General features: G+C 44.1%; 1 protein-coding gene across 2 annotated transcripts in view; it reads left to right on the forward strand.

The window, feature by feature from the left end:
• Nucleotides 1–19,439, forward strand: part of ULK1 (unc-51 like autophagy activating kinase 1) — a 114,951-nt gene that overhangs the window by 52,122 nt on the left and 43,390 nt on the right. For both annotated transcript variants that reach the window (XM_033136352.1, XM_033136351.1), the window contains exons 9-11: nucleotides 4,576–4,634; nucleotides 12,342–12,424; nucleotides 13,995–14,045. In XM_033136352.1, coding sequence (XP_032992243.1) covers nucleotides 4,576–4,634; nucleotides 12,342–12,424; nucleotides 13,995–14,045 — 193 coding nt within the window. The remainder of the gene's footprint in view (nucleotides 1–4,575; nucleotides 4,635–12,341; nucleotides 12,425–13,994; nucleotides 14,046–19,439) is intronic.

Genomic DNA, 19,439 nt, shown 5'->3' on the forward strand with positions numbered 1-19,439 from the left:
ACGGCAGCATGGCCTTTGCAAAACTATTGCAAGGGTGTGCCTGGCTTTTTGAAAGCTTGTCCTGTAAGTTGTGAGGGGTGAGTTGCAGCTGTCTTTATCCTTCCAATCCGGGAGTATTTTTCCATCTGAATGGATGTCAGCTGATGGTCTGTGTCTCTTTAAGTCCAAATTTTAAATCAACTAGAATAAATGTGCCCCATCCCTTGTCCCTCTCTCTCCCACCTACCCAAGCAAGGCTCAGCCAGCTGTGACATTTTAAGTACAGGAGAGGCTCTCACGATTGATAATCAACAGTTGAAAATAGTACCTCACTTCTATAATAATAATAATAATAATAATAATAATAATAATAATAATAATAATAATAATAATTTATTTGTATCCCACCTATCTGGCTGGGTTTCCCCAGCAATTCTGGGCAGTTCCAACAAAATATTAAAAACACGATAAAATATCAACCATTTAAAATTTCCCTAAACAGGGCTGCCTTCAGATGTCTTCTAAAAGTCAAAACAAAATAAAATAAAAATTTCCAGTAGCACCTTAGAGACCAATTAAGTTTGTTCTTGGTATGAGCTTTTGTGTGCATGCACACTTCTTCAGATCAACACGGCTACCTACCTGTAACTGTTCTAAAAGTCAATTGTTTATTTCCTTGACATCTGATGAGAGGGCGTTCCACAGGGCGGGTGCCACCACCGAGAAGGCCCTCTGCCTGGTAATTTCGCTTTTTGCAGAGAGGGAACTGCCAGAAGGCCCTCGGAGCTGGATCTCAGTGTCCAGGCTGAATGATGGGGGTGGAGACGTTCCTTCAGGTATACTGGGTGGAGGCCGTTCAGGCCTATAAAGGAAAGAGCACCGCATCTTCCTGCTCTCCCTGTAATATCTGCATCCACCCAGTTTACTCGGTTTAGTGTCATCAGGTTGGGTGTTTCCATGCTCTCTGTCGGCAGCTGACAATGTGGAGCGGTGACAGCAAAAGGCACGCATAGATTCCACATTAATGGGAAGAGTGAAAAGAACATAGTCTGCTATGTTATAATGTGTAGCATGGTTCCCCCCCCCCTTTTTAAATAAAGGAACACACTTCCAAACTTGTGCTCCATGACACCCAGCAGGTTTACCTCCCCCATCCACCCCACATCCTAAATAATAGCCAGATGTCTGACAGGTCATTTTATTTTAATTTTAAGGAGCTTTTTGTGCTCACCAATGTCTCTAAATTAAAACAATGGACCCTAACAGAGGGATGAGATTAATGGGATCCATAATCCCTGTAAACAGATTGGATGGCAGTTTATTGAGTTGTTAATTCAATTCCCGACTCTGGCCAAAAAAAAAGAAAACATGCCACTGAAGGGCTTTTTAATAACGACGAGGAATGGAAGCATAGTCAACATCCTCATTCTAATATTTGTGTAGTCTTACACACCAACTCCTTAATATCACTGGTTTTGCAGTTACGATTGGCCAACGCTGGCATATTAGGGTGCAGGAGTTGGAAGTACTGGAGTATGTACAGAGAGACAGAAGAAATTAATCTCTCTTGCCCCTAAAGCAGGCACCCCCAAACTTTGCCCTGCAGATGTTTTGGGACTACAACTCCCATCGTCCCTAGCTAACAGGACCAGTGGTCAGGGATGATGGGAACTGTAGTCCCAAGACATCTGGAGGGTCTAGTTTGGGGGTGCCTGCCCTAAAGCTTGCCTTTCATTTTGAAATTTATTAAATTTATATCCCTCACTCCAATAACCTCAGGAAAATGTAATCTATTTCTATTCTCTGAATAAACCTGTGAGGCAAGCTGTGCCAAGACCTGTGGGTTCACCCAGGGCTACTTCTTGAATTTCAGGGCTGACTGAATAATAATAATAATAATAATAATAATAATAATAATAATAATATAAATTTATTAATTATACCCGGCCCTTCTGGCTGGGTTTCCCTAGCCACTCTGGGCAGCTTCCAACAGAATATTAAAAACTTGATTAAACATTAAAAACTTCACTAAACAGGGCTGCCTTAACTCTGCTATCCTCTGGTATTCTCAGTACACAACTCAGGATCAGTTTGGATAATCTTTCAAAGCAATGTCAGGATTTTTACACAGCCTCCCTCTTGCAGATTTGTTCTTCTGTTTCTTGGTTGCAATAACCATAGTTTTTTGCAGTGACCACCTGAGTTGGGCAAACTTAAAGTAGTGTTAACTTCCAAACAAGGGTTTGGAGCAGGGATGAGACACCTGCCCATGTTGTTGGACTCCCAACTCCCATCTGCCCCAGTCATTATGGCCAATGGTCAGGGATGATGGGAGTTGTAGTCCCCCCCAAAAAAATCTACGAAGGGCACCAGGATCTCCATCCCTAGTGCATGGACTGTCACAGCGTCAGCGCAGTCCAGAAGCAAATTCCACCATACTGTATGGGGCTTACTCTAGTAAGTGTGCTTTAGGATTGCAGACTCAATGACTCTTGGCAGTGGTTGCCTCCGATTCCCAGCACTGGATTTGGGGGTTAGCACTAAGCATATATTGCCGTATTTTGAACTTCGTGACAATGTGTGGTTTTTGCAACCTGGAGTTGGAGGAGGGAATCCACTTGCAAGGGGAGTGGAAGAGCGTGAGATCATGCAATCGAATTGACTGTCCCATTCTTCAGGCTTTCCTTAACTGAGCTTTTGCTTCTGTCTCACCCAGCCAAGCGGCTCAGGTCATGTTTTGTAATGGTGGGTGCTGTTCTGTGGTGTTGGGTGAACACTTTACAGGCATTTGTCGCTGCTATTGTGGGGCTGGCTGCCCAACCAGTCTCTGGCTTGGTTGCAGCAGCAACAGCTTCCACCTGTTTTCTCCCCCCAACCTTCTCATTTTGTTTTTTGAACTCTCTCAATCTCCTTTTTGCTTTGCAAGCATTTTAGCTTCACTGAAGAGCATCTTGTTTTGGAAAAAGATGGTGTTTGGGGTCCCTGGCTCAGGCTGCACTTGGTGATAGTGCTAGCTGCCAAGAGGGCAATATTCTGGGCATGGAGGTAGATTGTGTCCTGCTGAATTGTATTTTTAACCTCAACTATTATCCCCTTTCCTCTGGGTCAGTTACCGGTAATCCTCTTGTCTTCTAGAGTTGGTATATTTATGTTTCCCATTTTTTGCTGTCATGCTTTTGTAAGAATGTGTTTGGGGCCTTTTGTAGTTCAATTTTTTTAAAATGAAGTACTGTATGAGACTTATAGGATTTAGCTTACTTATTTTTACCCATTTCCTTGACCCTGACCCCCTGTAGACCTTCCTAAAGTTTTACTCACCACTGCCAAAGCTCCCCACCCACTTCTTCGGGGAAGACTACTTACAATGTGTGTTCTTAATTTTTTGTTGTTATACTGTATTGTAAACCACCCTGATATCCTCAGATGAGGGGCTGTATATAAATTTAATGAATAATAATAATGCATTTTTAATTGTAAAAAATTAACAGGGACTCTAGCATGGCAATAGTAGTGTAAAACAATGAATGTGCTTATTTTAATTAATAACTGTAGACTGATTAATAACTGTATACTACCTCTCAGTAAACTTCCAAAGGCGCTACAAAAATAACAATTAAAAATAAAAAGTATCACTAAAAGCATCCAGGATATGTATGTTTTAGAATTCACCCTGAGGAAATTTAGCTTTGGTTTCAGCATTTGGCATCCAAAGAATTCCTTTTTTTTTTTAAAGAACAGAAGCAACTAGTCCTCAAGGCTGTAAAGTCCAAGTATATGAATTATGTCTGGTGCAGGGTGTGAAGCCTGATGGGGATCAAAGTGGATTTCTAGTGGCCAGACTTCAGGGCTTTCCTTACTCTTTTCCTGCTCTCCTTCTGAGATTGTGAATTTGGGGTTTTCATCAGCTGTACGCCATAATCATCACAATTATAACAAATAAAGGCTTGACATATCTCGCTTTGCATGTCATGAGTCTATCTCATATATTAGTTTCATCTTTTAAGTTGAATTACTGAAATAAATGAACTTTTCCATGATATTCTAATTTTTTTGAGTTTCACCTGTATATGCTTAATTTTCATAATTTACACATCCTTCCAAGGTGCAGCTTCTTTTAGAGCACAGTTTTGACTTGAGGCAGCCCTCAGATGATAAAATTTGGGGGCTTAAAAATTTTTAAAGGAAAGATTCAGTATAAGAACAGAACGTTACTGGGCAGACAGGCCCTGTTCTGGGCTGTAGCCCAGTTAATTCTCCTTCCATTTCCCCTCATCCCAATAGACACTCTGCATCGTTTGCCAAGTAACCGTGGTAAGTCCTTACTGAGCACTTAATTTTTGAGTGGTAGGAGATTGCACCATTGAGGGTTTTTCGCTAAAAAAAAATTTTTTTAGCATGTGTGCAAATGTGCACCTCTGTAAATATCTGAGTCCCTCCCCAGTTGCGTTTGGAGATGGCACTGCTTTGGTTAGACACAGAAGAACCAGGCTCTTGGAGAATTGAGATTGCTTGTGCGTTATATATATTTTTAGGGTTCTGGATGGCTGTATGAATTTGCTGATCACCCTTCTCCTCTCTCCCCCCCCTCCTTCACAGGCAAGCAGCCCTCAAGACCTTCGGCTCTTCTATGAGAAAAACAAGATGCTCATGCCCAAGTAAGCATTCTTTCAGTGCTCCTATTCTCTGCTTTCTCTCTCCCTCGAACTTCACTGCCACTTGCTCGACTCTTCTTAACACCTGTCCCCTTGTGCTCTCAGCTGGGAATGTTTAGAAATAACTTGGCAACCTGTCTCCTCCGTCTGTTAGCCTGGAATGACAGAGCCCAGAGGCTGGCAAAATGAAACTTGGTTACCTCGGTTGACCCCGTCCAGGAGCACAAAAACAATCCAAGCAGATTTTTTTTTGCATTTGCTTCTTTCTTTCTTTCTTTCTTTCTTTCTTTCTTTCTTTCTTTCTTTCTTAGGGAGGGAGGGGGCTTGGACAGCTTTAACAGGCAAAAACATCCCCAGCTGAGCTTAGCAAAACACATCCGTTTCAGCCAAGTGTCATTCGCACCATCTCTGATGAAAACAGGTCCAAACCCTTATACCTATAATATAGCATTTTATGACCATTATCTCAAGGAGAACCCTGTGTGGTTGTGGGCTAGCGTTAATCATTCCTAGACAGCAGAGGCTGAGAGGGGACACAGAAGAGGGAGCAAGCTTGTTTTCTCCTGCTCTGGAGGGTAGGACTTGAACCAGTGGCTTCCAGTTACAAGAAAGGAGATTCCGACTAGGCATACAGAAAAACTTTCTGACAGTGAGAGCTGCTCGACAGTGGAACAGTCTCTCTTGGGAGGTGGTGGGCTCTCCTTCCTTGGAGGCTTTTAAGCAGAGGTTGGATGGCCATCTGTCTTGGATGCTTTACCTGGGATTTCCTGCATTGCTGGGGGTTGGACTGGATGACCCTTGGGGTCCCTTCCAACTCTATAATTCTATGAGACCACCTGTCTCCTCACAGGGAATTCCAGGGTGGAAACTGGGGCTACCATCATCATTTGTAGTATTACTATTCACTCATTAATTCACTCATTATATGCTTATAGCGCCTAAACTGTTCTTATTGCTGTGCAGAGATTATAAGGGTAATACATTGGACATCCATTGGAAGTCTTTAAACAGAGAGTGGATGGTTATCTGACAGGGATTCTTTAGCTGCAATTCCTTCATTACAGGGGGTCAGACTACTTTCTGAAACAGCTGAGCTTCATTAATACTGCATAGGAGTTTTGAATGCCTTCTAGTGTGATAGCCTTTATTACTGGAGAGCTGGATTTCATTTTATTCTTTTTGGGGGGCCAGGGTTCGTGGTTGATCCACCTCCCATTTCCAGTAACTGGCTAAGAGAGTGTTAAGAATGAATTAGTGTTTCTCAAACTTGGTTCTCCCCAGCTGTTGTTGGGCTACAACTCCCATCATCCCTAACTAGCAGGACCAGTGGTCAAGGATGATGGGAACTGTAGTCGAACAACAGCTAGGGAACCAAGTTAGAGAAACGCTGAATTAAGTGTTTGACCATTCTTGGAAACCAGACTGATTTCATCTATTTTGCTCATTTGTTTCACATGGAATGGTGGTCTGAGGAATCTGTTGGTTTTCATGGTTGTAGGAGAAACACAACTTTGCAGGATGTGCTTCAAGTAAGCAAGGATTTCCCAGCTGTGTTGAAACCCCCAACACATTGCTATTCAAACTGTGTTTGTGAATCCTGAGGTTCCACAACTCTCTGAAGCCATGGTAGTAGTGAAGAAGTTTCCTTTTGCTATCATCTTCCTAGATTACACTCTTACCTCTTGTGAAGGTGACTGACCAGTCTGTTTGGTTCTAGTCATTCTGTGTGAACCAGGGTTCACTGTATAGGACACTTGCCAGAATCCTCTGCAAAGCTTAAGTGTTCCACAGTGGACGAACCACTGACAGTGTTTGGGTGTCACAGTAAACCATGGGTTGTTGTGACGCGAATGAGCCTCGGTGAGCTTTTTGTTCTCCTCCTTGACCGCAGGCACAAGGAAGAATGTACAAGCTTTCAGTTCCATTTTTAATTAACCCTGCACCTCATCATGTCGTCCATACTTAACAAGCTGTGGCTATTTTTAACTTGGTTTCTTTGAAAGAAGCGAGCTTCAAATGAAGCTAACTTTTTTGGAGCAAGCCATAGTTACACTTAGCCACAGTTTGAAGTTGGATGCAGTACTAAAGTGTGGTTAGTTGAAATTGGAAGCAAAAACTCACGGGCATGTTAGCAGAGTGACCGGGGAAGAGTGCAGAGATTTGAGATTTGTCTAGATTCACTTCAGTTACAAGGAGCTTCTCTTAGTTTTAGCCACTTTAGCGCCGAGGGAATATATTGTGTGTGAGACACAGGGATACCGCTGGCAAATTGCCTCCCTGGGTTTGAGATATCCTCCTATGTCGGCCCACCGTTGTGGCATCATCATGCTGCAAGTTTCATTTTGTTCACACAATTTCTGGCCTTAATCAGGCTTTTAATTTCACTACGGGCGTTTGATTCAGCTTCCCAATGCCAGGCCAGGATGTTTGTGTTAACGTCAACATTGCTTTGTGAACGAGCCACTGTGCTTATTTTACATACTGTATTTATTTACATCCTGCATTTTTCCCAGACAGCGACTCAAGGCGGCTTACATATAAAATAGAAGCAGCCTAAAATGTAGAAAAAGCAGTCATTAAGAAGCAATTAAACAGTAATAGAATTAAAAGATATATATAAAACATATAGATAATTACCAAAAAATTGCTTTACCAGCCCTTTGCACGCATTTAAGCTCTTTACATTCATTTAAGATTTAATGTAATTAGCACAACCTATACTTTTTGGGGGGCATCATTTCCTTCTGACGTCACGACTTACAATTTCCTGCCCAACAATTTCCATACAAACTTCTGCTTGTATGTCTGCATACCTGTTTGTATACCTGCATAACTGTATGCACATGCTTCTTTCAATAATCTTTCCTGCATTTGACTCTAGCCCATGGAAGCTGATGCCATTATAGGTGCTTTAAGTTTTCAGGGTTGCAGCTAGCAGCTTGAAGCATTATTGCTGCATTACCGTGTTTGGAGCTTAACATCTGTCTCACGTGTCCGTGGACGGGATTAAATCTCTCTGCACTTTATTTACTGGCCCGGTTTGCACGTAGCAGTAAAACATAGTTAATAGTTTCCTGCAAGTATCCCAGTCTTGGTCCCTCTGTTCCTCCCTGCTTGTACAGTGAGCAAGCCCAGCCACTATCCCTAGGTTGGTGTTTTTGGGTTGGGGGGCATCTCCTCAAGACCCTGTGCTTTTATCCTCCCCCAGCCCCACCCCAGGACCCTCATTTACATCAACCCCCCCCCACAAGTGATGCAAAACTGCGTGGAGAAGGAGGAAGCCTCAACCTGGGGACACTATTTTGGTGGCACCTCCTCGTCTCACGTAGCATGCCATTTCAGCCTAAGATTTGCTGACACAGGTGAATGCCATTCTGAGGCGAGGCAGCCCATGCTCTTGGGCTTTGTTCCAAAAGGGCGTGCTATTTTCATCAGATGGTGCGAAATAGCTTGTGCTCGCTTGCTTACCCATAACACTTTGGGCGGCATGCTTTTGTATTAAAATAAGGTGACTAGGAAACAACACCGTTCAACAGAGACTGGGAATGTCAGGTGAACAGGGTGTGGAATGGAGACAGCCTGTTTATCGGCTCTTTTTGAGGGCTTCTACGTGACCCCTGGGCTTGCTGTGGGCTCTCCCTGTTTCTTGGCCGCGTAATGCGCCTAGAAGCTGTATGAAGGAAGGGGCGGAGTGGGGAGCAGCAGATAAACAAAGCTATTTATGTCCTCTTCGGTGAGAATAATTAAATTAGGGTTGCAAGTAGGAGCTGAATACAAATCACACAATCCAGAATTTGACGTCTCAAGATCTATTTCAGATGTGCGTGGACAGGAATAAATTTCCTTGCACTTTAAGTCACTGGCCCAGTAAATCAGTTCTGACCACTTTGCTCCTTCCTGCTAGTACACGACTTAGCCTGATATCCAAACTGTTTAGTGCCAATAAGCCGTGAGCAGTCAATTAAGAACAAACCATGGTTTGTTGGGAGCCAGGACCAAACCATGACCCTAGGTTCAAGTGGATTGGGATTTTTTTTCTTGTGTGTGCTAGTGAAGAGGAGCAAAGTGGACAGCGAGCTCAAGATCAGCTGTTACCTGTGTATTAATTTCATTTATAAATCCTTTTTCAATGAGAACTCCCAAAATGAATTACAATATAATAAAACGGTTACATATATGAATCAGTTAAAACAGTTGCACATATAAAAATCAACACCGAACCATTTATACAATGCCTTATTGCAAAACTATTGGGATGGTGTATAGCAACATTTTAAAAACAATGCAGTACAGAACTATCTTTAAAAGGTCTGGGCCCTCAAGAAAATTTTAAATAGCTGCATAGGCCTGATGTATGGTTTAGAAAGATGTCTGGAAGTCAAAAGCGAGGAAGCTTGCCAAATTTTTGCTATAGAGGAGATGTTGCACATCTTAGGGCTGGCAGCATTAAATGCATGAAGTCTGGTTTACTTATTTCATGAAATTTATATTCAAACAAGCTTCAAAGTAGTTTACGGAAAGAATAAAAGAATAAAATTATTTGTAACAACTGTTTAAAATGTTCAAAAAACTAAAAATGACAATGAACTAAAGACACATCAGGATTATAGATATCTGGGTATCTAAACAAAAAACGTTTTTAGCAGGCGCTGAAAATGGTGCATTCCTGATAGCTATAGGTGAGGCAGACTTCCATAACACGGGGGATAACAAGTTGCGCAAGGCTTTGTACATCAACACAGTTTAAAACAGCAGTAGCGCTGTTCCAGCTGGGGAAAGGAACTAGATTTAGAAGGTTTGCTGAAAGAGGGACGTATTTAGCAGGTGCCAAAAATGTTTACTGTCGTGTATGAACAAAGGCATTGCATGCTTGGACTCAGCTTCAGGCATCGGTTTCACTGCATGGATAAAAAGTCCAAGTCTTCCTGTTTGGAACCCCAAGGGCTCCTATTCATCCACATTGGAAACTGTTAGCGGGACAGGATGCACAACATGTCTTGTGTTCTCTTGGGAAGGAAAAAGTAGAAGGAGCCCCGCTGTCTCCTCTTCTGCATTTGTGCCTTTCCATTGTGAGCCATTGTGGCTAGTTTTTGCAGAGAAGATAACAATCCGTGAAGCTACCATCTTACGCCAGTGTAGACTATTCGTCCCCCTAGCCAGCCTTCCCCTGGTGCCTTCCAAATGTTGGTGGATTCCCCATCAGCACCAACCAGCCAGCATGGGTGATGGTCAGGGATGATGGGAGTTGTAGTCCAACAACCCATGGGGCGCCCCACGTGTTCCTCACCCCTGTCTTGCATCAGCCCTATAAGGCAGGCCAGGTATCCCTGAACTGTTTATTGGTGGCTTGCATACAGCTACCAAATAACTTGAGCAGGGGTAGAAATTTGAACTGGAGGCCTCCTGGTTTTGCATCTCGTGATCTTAATATATTTATGGTCTTGGAGTGGACAGGAGAGGGTGAGATTATTACCGGCTTTCAACTGTTTTCACTGAAAGGAACATCCCCATTTAGAGGCAGTGTGCTTCTGCCATACATAATGCTGGGGTGCCATGCCCTGTTTGTGAAGGCAAGTCACAACAAAAGGACCAGGCCGCTAGTGATGCAAAAGACCTTTTTTGTCTGCCATTCACAGTAAACCAGGGATGGGGGACTGGTGGCCTTTCATACATGGTTGGACTTCCACAAGCCCCAGCCAGTGTGGTTAGTGGTCAAGGATGATGGGAGCTGGGCTCTAGCAGCCTATGGAGGTTTTCCAATCCTGCAGTATTTGAGCTAGGTGGAGAAATAGCCTGATTTGTGAAAAATGCAGCTTCCGTGTTCCTGCAATGTTGGACTTGATGGGGTTTTTTTACCTGATTTGGGAGACAGGTCTTAATCCCTGTGCCTTACCACCTGGTGTGTTTTTTATGCAGCTGTCCTTAAAGAGGACCACACAGCATTCAAAGTGCCCATCACTTCCTGTCCTGACATTCCACGTGTCTGCAGCACTGCTTCTCACGTGAACATTCCAGCCAGCCAAGCTGGAAAATTCCTGTTTGTTGACCCGCCCGGGTCAGACGTTACTTGCAGCTGCTGTTGCTTTATGATTTCTAGGAAGTGCCTGTAAGAGAAGGCTGCGGATTTCGTAGAAAACCTAGATCATTTTTCGGAAGGTGTCCCTGCACAACAGTTCCTGTTTTGCACTGGGCAAGAGAACTCTAAGGAACGTCCTGTAGTTTTCCATATTAGCCTCTTTCTTTCTTTCTTTCTTTCTTTCTTTCTTTCTTTCTTTCTTTCTTTCTTTCTTTCTCTCTTTCTTTCTTTCTTCCCTACCTCCCTCCCTCCCTCCCTCTCACATGCGTGCCCCCACCTTCGGTTTTTCTGTGTTTTCCCAGCATCGGAATTCAGCAGAAAGTTGATAGAGAGAGCAGTTTGGAAATGCTTCCCAAATATTAGCCCCTGGCATACAGTTGTTTACTTTGACATTTCTGAGTAGGCGTCTGATGTGGGGAGGGAGGGCAAGCCTGCAAGGGACTGGGCCATGCCAGGCTAAGTGGAGTAGTGTTAGCTTTAAAGATCTGGGATGTTTGCCGTGAATATGCCATTACCTGACCTGACCTCTCCAAGCAAGCCTGCCAGGCGGCAGGCACCAAGTTGTGTACACAGCAAATGCCAAGATGGCCTGGTTTCGCCTGTGCAAGAATTTTAAAACTGCTCTGCCAGGTTTTCCCTTCCTCTGCCGCCTCCTTTCTCTCTTCTGAATGTGTCTCTGCCTGGTATATATTACCAGGATTGGCGGGGTGTGTGTGATCATTTTTGCTATTTTCAAATTGCTGCTGCAAGTGTTGTCGTGAAAAAGAAAATGGGGGGCAAACACCTTACTTCATGTTGAAATTGAACATGTTGGAAAGAAGGTTAGATGAAAACCTTCTCCTTGCAAATCTAGCTTTTTGTGTGTGTAGGGACTAGTTCTGTTGACTGCGGGGAAGCTTAAGATAGTTTAGTACCTGAATTGGAAAAGTCCCTGCAGTTTCCAGGAGGGAAGGGTTAGCCAACATGGTGCCTCCAGATGATGCTGGATTCCACCTCCCATCTCCCCCAGCCAGCATAGCTAATGGCCTGGGATGATGGGAATTGTAGTCCAACAACAACTGGAGGGCATAGTGTGCTATCCCTATAAGTAGGACCACTTTTAGCTGGAGTAAAATGTCATTTCCCCTTCAGGTTAGGTGATGGAGTAGCTTCTCTTCCATTTAGTTTCTCTACGGACACCACTGAGCAAGATCCAGGCAAAAAACTTGTTGGATCCATCCCCACAGCATGATAGAATATCAGGTTTTCTAAGACTTACAGATCCTTCTCCCTAAAAAAGATAGAGCCATGTGATTTTTCTTGAGATTATTAAGCAGTTGTAAATGCTAATGCTTCCATTAAACTTTAGGCTAAACTAGTTTCACCTCACCCCATCTTGTTGCCTTTTATTTTCCTGTTTTTAATTAGCGTCTGTCATTTGTGTGTTGTTTTATGACCATTCGTCGTACTGCATTTGATCTTGTAAAATACTTTGAATCTCTAGTAAGAGTAGTATAAAAGTAGCTGTTTTTTTAAAAAAAAATTAAAACAACAACAACCTGTGTGACAGAATATAAGATATGAGCTGTATGTGATGCTGACATTTTCCCACTTTATTTCATTTCATTTCATTTCTTTCCTTTTTCTTTTTAAAGCATTCCAAGGGAGACGTCAGCCCACCTGAGGCAGCTGCTGCTAGGACTCTTGCAACGGAATCACAAGGACCGCATGGACTTTGGTAAGGAATGTCACCTTCTGAGACATTTCGTAATCAAGTCAGACCAGAACCCACACCAAAGAAAGAGATGCCCTTTAATAAAATTGACTCTGCCCTTACACTTCAGACACACCAACTTTCACACTTTGGCTGTGCCCCCAGAGGGTCGACAATAGCTCAGTGCACCCCTTTGCTTCAAGGAGGTTTGTGGACCCTGTTTTAAGGTATCAGCATCTCACATGGCAAAGTTTTGTTGATTGTTCTCTTCATTCAAGTTTGATCCCTCCCCCCCCCCCCCAGCACCACTGATCCCTTGCAGACATCATGCTGTCAACCCCGGTTTAATCCTAATTGGTTTGCCGTCTGTTATTCTTTCAGATTATAGTTGCCAATGAAACTGGGCTTTAGATAACACCGCCAAGCAGCTGGCCAAATCAAGGCCAGGGATTAACTGATCCCAGTTTTAATTGTGCATTTATAGATGTAGCATGGCTGGATTTAGCAAAGCCATTGTGATTTATTTATTTTTGAGGGGGTGGGGTGGATATGGTTGTTGTACTTTGGCGCTGTGGGTTAAACCACAGAGCCTAGGGCTTGCTGATCAGAAGGTTGGCAGTTCGAATCCCCGCAACGGGCTGAGCTCCTGTTGCTCAGTCCCTGCTCCTGCCAACCTAGCAGTTCGAAAGCACGAAGTGTAAGTAGATTAAGAGGTACCGCTCCGGCGGGAAGGTAAATGGCGTTTCAGTGTGCTGCTCTGGTTCGCCAGAAGCGGCTTAGTCACACTGGCAACATGACCCGGAAGCTGTACGCCGGCTCCCTCGGCCAATAAAGCGAAATGAGCAGCATAACCCCAGAGTCATCCGGAACCGGACCTAATGGTCAGGGGTCCCTTTACCTTTAATAATGCCATATTGTTGGGCGGTGGTAAGCGCCTGTCAACTAGCTGTCTGTAGGTTTTCCCAGGTGGCTGTAGAATGCCTCAAAGCAAGATACTCTGTGGTCTTGGAGAGTAAAGACTTACCACTCCTGAATGTTGGTGCTGTCTTGCATTTAAGCCTTCCTTCGCCAATCTTGGGTCCACAGCTGAAGTTGGACTACAACACCCACCACCCCTGACCATGGGCCATGCTTGTTGTGGCTGATGACAACTGTAGTCCAATCACATCCAGGGACCCAAGGCTGGGGAAGGCTGAATTAAGGTCTAGCCTGGTAGCCATAGGCAAGAAGGAACTGCATGCAGGCTAGTGAGCAGGTTGGTAGAGGAGAAATACTGTGTTCAGTCCTCCCCAGATTAAGGTTGGAACCACAGTAAAGGGCAATAGGTTAAAAATCTCCTGTTTTCAGGGCCTCTGTCCTGCACCTGATAGCTTGGCTCTTGAAGAAGATTGCCAGGACTGTTTTAAATGCTCTCAAGCTAGACGTGGCAAATTACCCAAGTGCCTTTTGAGGGCTCAAAAGCAGGACACAAATCCTGCTTAAACAAGTAAGATCATTAAACATTGTTTGGTTTTGTTTTTGTTTCTTTGCATGATTGAACTCAAACTTTTGTAAAACATCGATATTTACGTTTTCTTCCTCTTTCTTTCCTCAGATGAATTTTTCCATCACCCATTCTTGGATGCAAGTGCCTCTATGAAAAAATGTAAGTTCATTTCATTATCTCAGTCTCTTTTTTTGCAATACATACACGGACCTATGCTGTAGATTTCAGCTTGCACTGTGCAAGCTTAGAAGCGTGTTATTGGTGGTTCCCTCTTAGGCTCATTCGGGTATGAGAAGAGGCAGCAGAACTCACACAGCCCGACCATTCCATTCTGTCGATGACTTGGCTTGCTCTGTGCTAGAAGGCTGCCTCTCTTGGGAAGCAAATTGCACCTCCAAGTTTTAAATATTCAGTGTGTAAAAAAATCCATGTTTTCAGACTTTTATTAGCAACTTGACTAGGTGCTGACAAAATCTCAGCCTTCTAAAAATTGTGGAAGTAGCTTAACTTTTTGGAGGGTGGGGTTTTTGTTACACTTCAGGACCCCCTTTTGTGGGACAAAAGTATATGTAAGTATCCTTTCAACTGTGATAGCCAGCAAGTCCTTAAGCATCTTTATGAATTGGCACCTATCATCTCTTGCAGTGCTTCAGAAACTGGCAGTTTTAATCATGTAGCTGAAATATGTAAATCCAATTCCCTTTGGCCATAGCTGTCAACTTTTCCCTTTTTAAAGGGAAATTCCCTTATTCCAAATAGAATTCCTTGCAATAAAAGGGAAAAGTTGACAGCTATGCCTTTGGCATTTTTTTTAAAGATATGTAATCACTGCATAGGAGAACAATGTTTTGGCATTGAGTTTGTCACATTAATTCTGTCTGGGTTTTTTTTACGATGATAAAAGAGAGCCATGTCATCATGACTTTGTCTGGCCGCATTAGATTTAATCTTTATAATGGTGGTTTCTGCTTTTTGTTGAGCTCATTTTTGTGCCTGAAGTAATGGGCTGTAGCACACACCTAAACAGGACAGCAATCCATTCACTTATGAGGTCTAAGGGATGGAGGATTTTGCAGCTGTGGGTGGAAAGTGGAACAGTTTCAGAACTGGAAGTAAATAGAGGTTTTCTTATGTGTTGAGGATACATCTAAGTTTCTTCTCAGGAGAGCGATGAAAAATTAAGAATTTCCCAAAGAACACATGTTACGATTTTTGTGGTAGAATAGATGCTTTGCATGCTGAAGGTCAAGGTTGAGTTTCCCACATGTTAGGGCACGAATGTGGGAGACCTTGAAAAGCCACTGCCACTTTGAGATGCAGTATTTAGCTAGCCCCAACCAGATGCCCTCCAGTTGTCTCGGAACTTATAGCGGTTGGCAATCGTGGGACTAGATGGAGCTCATGGGAGCTATGTTACAAAGCATGTCGAGGGCACTAGGTTGGGGAAGAGTAGGCTTGATGAACCAGTAATCTGACTCTGTGTATAAGGTGGCTTTGTACAGTGAATTTCAGAACTTAAATCAGGCATGGGGTATACTATAGCATAATCCATCAGCAACAGGATTAGTTCAAGGGTGAAGCAAGACATCTTGGCAAATATGTGGGTTCTGAGATAATAAGAATGTGTGGATTTGAGAACCACATGCAAGACTGGGTCAATGGGGGCTGGGGGCAGGGTGCTTTTAGTCTTCCAGTTCTCACCTGACAAAGTGCCCCTTCACTGGAGTGGGTTCACCAAATAGTGTTTTTGGAACTACTGGTGATAGTTGTAGTGTGTGTGTGTGTGTGTGTGTGTGTGTGTGTGAGAGAGAGAGAGAGAGAGTGAGAGAGAGAGAGAGAGAGAGAGAGAGAGAGAGAGAGAGAAATTGCTATCATGGATCAATTCTCTTATCAAGTCAGCCAGTCAGCAAACGATGCTTCCGGGGACTTCTACATTTTGCTTTAAACCTGTCGTAAACCTGCCGCAAGGTGTCCTAACATTGGATGCCAGTAGGGAAACCTAAGCCTTGGGCCACCATTGCTTCGAAGCAGGAGAGTTCTGATTTCATTCCCTGATCATAATTTTAAATAATGCAATCCCCCCCTCCCTTAACTATACTTAGGTGTCACTCCCACGGGCAGAAAAATATTCTCCTGGTTTAGGGGCGCTTCCAAGCCCTCCCGATCCTTACCTACAACCACAGTTTCACCCTGGGGGGAAGGCCGTCCTCGAAACCGGAAAGCGTTTTCCCGACTCAAGGGCACTTACAGACCTGCAGACTTCCCTGCTCCTGCCACGGTACCCCTGTGGAGAAACGTTTCTACGAAGTCCGAGCCCCTTGCCAACCAGGAAGGATCTTCTGCCCCCCAGGCAGCCTGGCAGCCGCCGCGAACAATACCGCCATCGGCTCCGACGTTATGGAAGCCGAGCTGCAGCCCGCGGGGATCCCTGCGGAAGCAAGAAAGGATTTTCTTGACTTGGCCTCCGTTTCCTTCGCTGCCAGCCTCCTCACAACCGCTGCGTGGGGTGACCCTGCCAAAACGGCCAAGCCAAGAGAGGCAGAGAATGGCTCCCATCTTCCGGCCTCTGTCTCCCGCATCGTCCAGCCCACTGCCTTGGGACACTGGTCCCATGAGACGTCCGTGCCAACAGGCGCGTGCAGGCCCCAGGTCACGGCACAGCTACATCTGGGTGTGAATTAGGAAGAAAGCTCGTCAGGTCACAGCCTCCAGCCAGAAAAGAAAACTATGCTGCACAACCAAACTGAGAAGAGAAGCTCTGTTTTTCATCTTTTGGTGCTTGGTATACGAGAGGGCTTTTGTCCTGAGGCTCGTCATCATGTACTTCAGTCCTAATACTTGCCTGTAGGGGCCTCGGGCCCAGTTCATGAACAATAGTTATATGGTAGTCAGCTGAATACCAGAAGGCAGCTGGTAATGTGACTCCAGCAGTGTTCAGTTGTGTCCAAGTTATTCATGCTTAGGGTAGACACGGCTAACTTAGGTCCATTAATTTCAGTGGGTCCACTCTAAAAGTTAGTTGGATGTAACCCACTTCCCCCCATTCCTTCATCATCACACCTGGACAGGCCCTCCAAAGATTTGTGGTTTTAGGTTTTGAAAGGCTGCAGATCCATGTGGCGAGTGACTCTTGTGTGGTGAGTGGCTGCCATGTTGCTGCTTGTGTGTGTGTGCATTAATCGGGGCTCTCGAGAGGAGAACCCGCAAACCGAAGCTGCCTAGAGATCTCAGTGTTTAGGGGAACCATTTTGAGGTTTCTTGTTACCTGTGATGTGATGGATAAAGGACAGGAGCAGCTCGCTTGTGCCTCATACGAATTCCCTGAGCACTTGCTTTATCTGTGGCTGTTTGCCTGGTCTCCTGGTGGTGTTATTGGAAGACACCATAGCTCAGAGTTAGTGCACAATGCAGACAGCTCTCTAGTTAAAAGGGTGTCAGGGCAGGAAAAGATCTCTGTGACACCTTGCAGAGATATTTGTCAGGATAGATGCAATGGAGCTGGGTGAAACCAATGAGCTTGGCAACTGAGAATGTATTGCGTTGATCATGGTACCTTCCACCAAGATATGGTCAGTAGTTTCTGCCTACATAAAATTCTGTCTTCCCTTGATTTTTTTTTTATCTTCCTTGGCCTACCCAGTTAATGAAACTGGGCATGATGTGAGTTCTTTATCTTGTCTCAGCGCCACCGAGTCTTTTTGGATGCTTTCATTCTGTTATCTGGAAACTTGTTTTCTATATGTTTGTTCCAGTTTTATTTATTTATAGCCTATTTATATGCTTTGTTCCTATTTTTTCTATTTATATATATCTGTAAAGCGAGACATCTGTATTTCTGAATTATGAAAAATAAATATTTTTCTAAAAACGAAACTGTATAACTTGGGTAGAAGTGTTTGTATTTTGCCATAAAAGTTGCATAGTGGATTCCCTCCCCCCCCCCCCGCAAAAAATTAATGAGAACTAATGATATTCCATGGCATTGCATAGGGTCATGTTGGTGGTACCGGCAGTGGTAAGGCTAGAGCTGCAACTCAATTAAAGAAGTGGCAGTTGCTAAATCATGAAAGTTTTAATTCAGTTTTATCAGTAAATCTATTGGGCAAAAACAGTTTCTAAAGCACTTGGCATGTTTCCTTTGTGTTCAGGTGTATTGTAGCAGGCATCATCCTAGAGCAATGGTTGGGGATGCTACAGCCCTTTTTATGATGCTGGACTACAACTCCCACCATCCTTGATCATTCTCTATGCTGGCTGAGGCTGATGGGAGTTGGAGTCCCACAATCTATGGAGGGACTCAGGTTCCCCACCATTGTTGCTAGAAGTGTTCCCTACCATGTGTAAATAATGACTCTTCCATGATGATGCCTTCTACAAGTAGGGAGACTGCCTCTTTTAAGATAGTTCTTTCCACTTACAGTTGCTTTTTAATAAACTCTTCTATATTTAAAAAAACTGCACTGCTGGTATAATATTTAGCGCCGTGTTAGTGGATTTAAGGTGGCACTTTGGGTTAAACCACAGAGCCTAGGGCTTGCCGATCAGAAGGTCGGTAGTTTGAATCCCTGCGACGGGGTGAACTCCCGTTGCTTGGTCCCTGCTCCTGCCAACCTAGCAGTTCAAAAGCACGTCAAAGTGCAAGTAGATAAATAGGTACCACTCTGGCGGGAAGGTAAATGGCGTTTCCGTGCGCTGCTTTGGTTCGCCAGAAGTGGCTTAGTCACACTGGCCACATGACCCGGAAGCTGTACGCCGGCTCCCTTGGCCAATAAAGCGAGATGAGCGCCGCAACCCCAGAGTCAGACACGACTGGACCTAATGGTCAGGGGTCCCTTTACCTTTACCTTTAGTGGATTTAAAAGTTCTTAAATCAATTCCAGTACTGTGTTTGGTGAAGTGTCGTGGCGCTCCCAGTACAGTGGACCCTCAGGTTACGTTACCTTTAGGTAACACAACTTCCGGATTGCGAACATGGCAACTCCAGAAGTGTATACTTCTGGGTTTTGCTGCACATGCATGCACAGAAGCGCTCTATTGCGCCGTGTGCGTGCACAGAAGCGGCACCTCTTCTTACAAAATTTTCGGGGTGTGCATGGACCCCCAGAACAAATTAAATTCATATCCAGAGGGTCTACTGTATTTCACATGCAATTTTTTTTTCAGTTTTCTGGCTCCCTCTTTCTGCACACAGTAGAGCATGAGACTCTTAATCTCAAGGTTGTGGGTTCGAGCCTTTGCATAGCAGGGGATTGGACAAGAAGACCTTCGTGGTCCCTTCTAACTCTATAATATTGTGATTCTACCTACAGATAGGCTTCCATATCAAATCAATACAAAGTGCATTGGAACTGATTGGAACCCCTTTAAAATACCCATGTGTGTGTGTGTGTGTCCCACCTCAGTATCACTTTATAAATTCACCAATGTAATTGTTGCTTAATGCAGAGCCCTTCACTAGGCAAGAACCACCGCAGCTCAACAATTCAGCTGTAGTGTTGTTCATCTAAGGAAGATTTCTCCCCCAAGTGAGCTGTGCTGCATTTTTAGAACAGA

The sequence above is a fragment of the Lacerta agilis genome, chromosome 17, assembly GCF_009819535.1.
Source record: "Lacerta agilis isolate rLacAgi1 chromosome 17, rLacAgi1.pri, whole genome shotgun sequence".
Lineage (NCBI taxonomy): Eukaryota > Metazoa > Chordata > Lepidosauria > Squamata > Lacertidae > Lacerta > Lacerta agilis.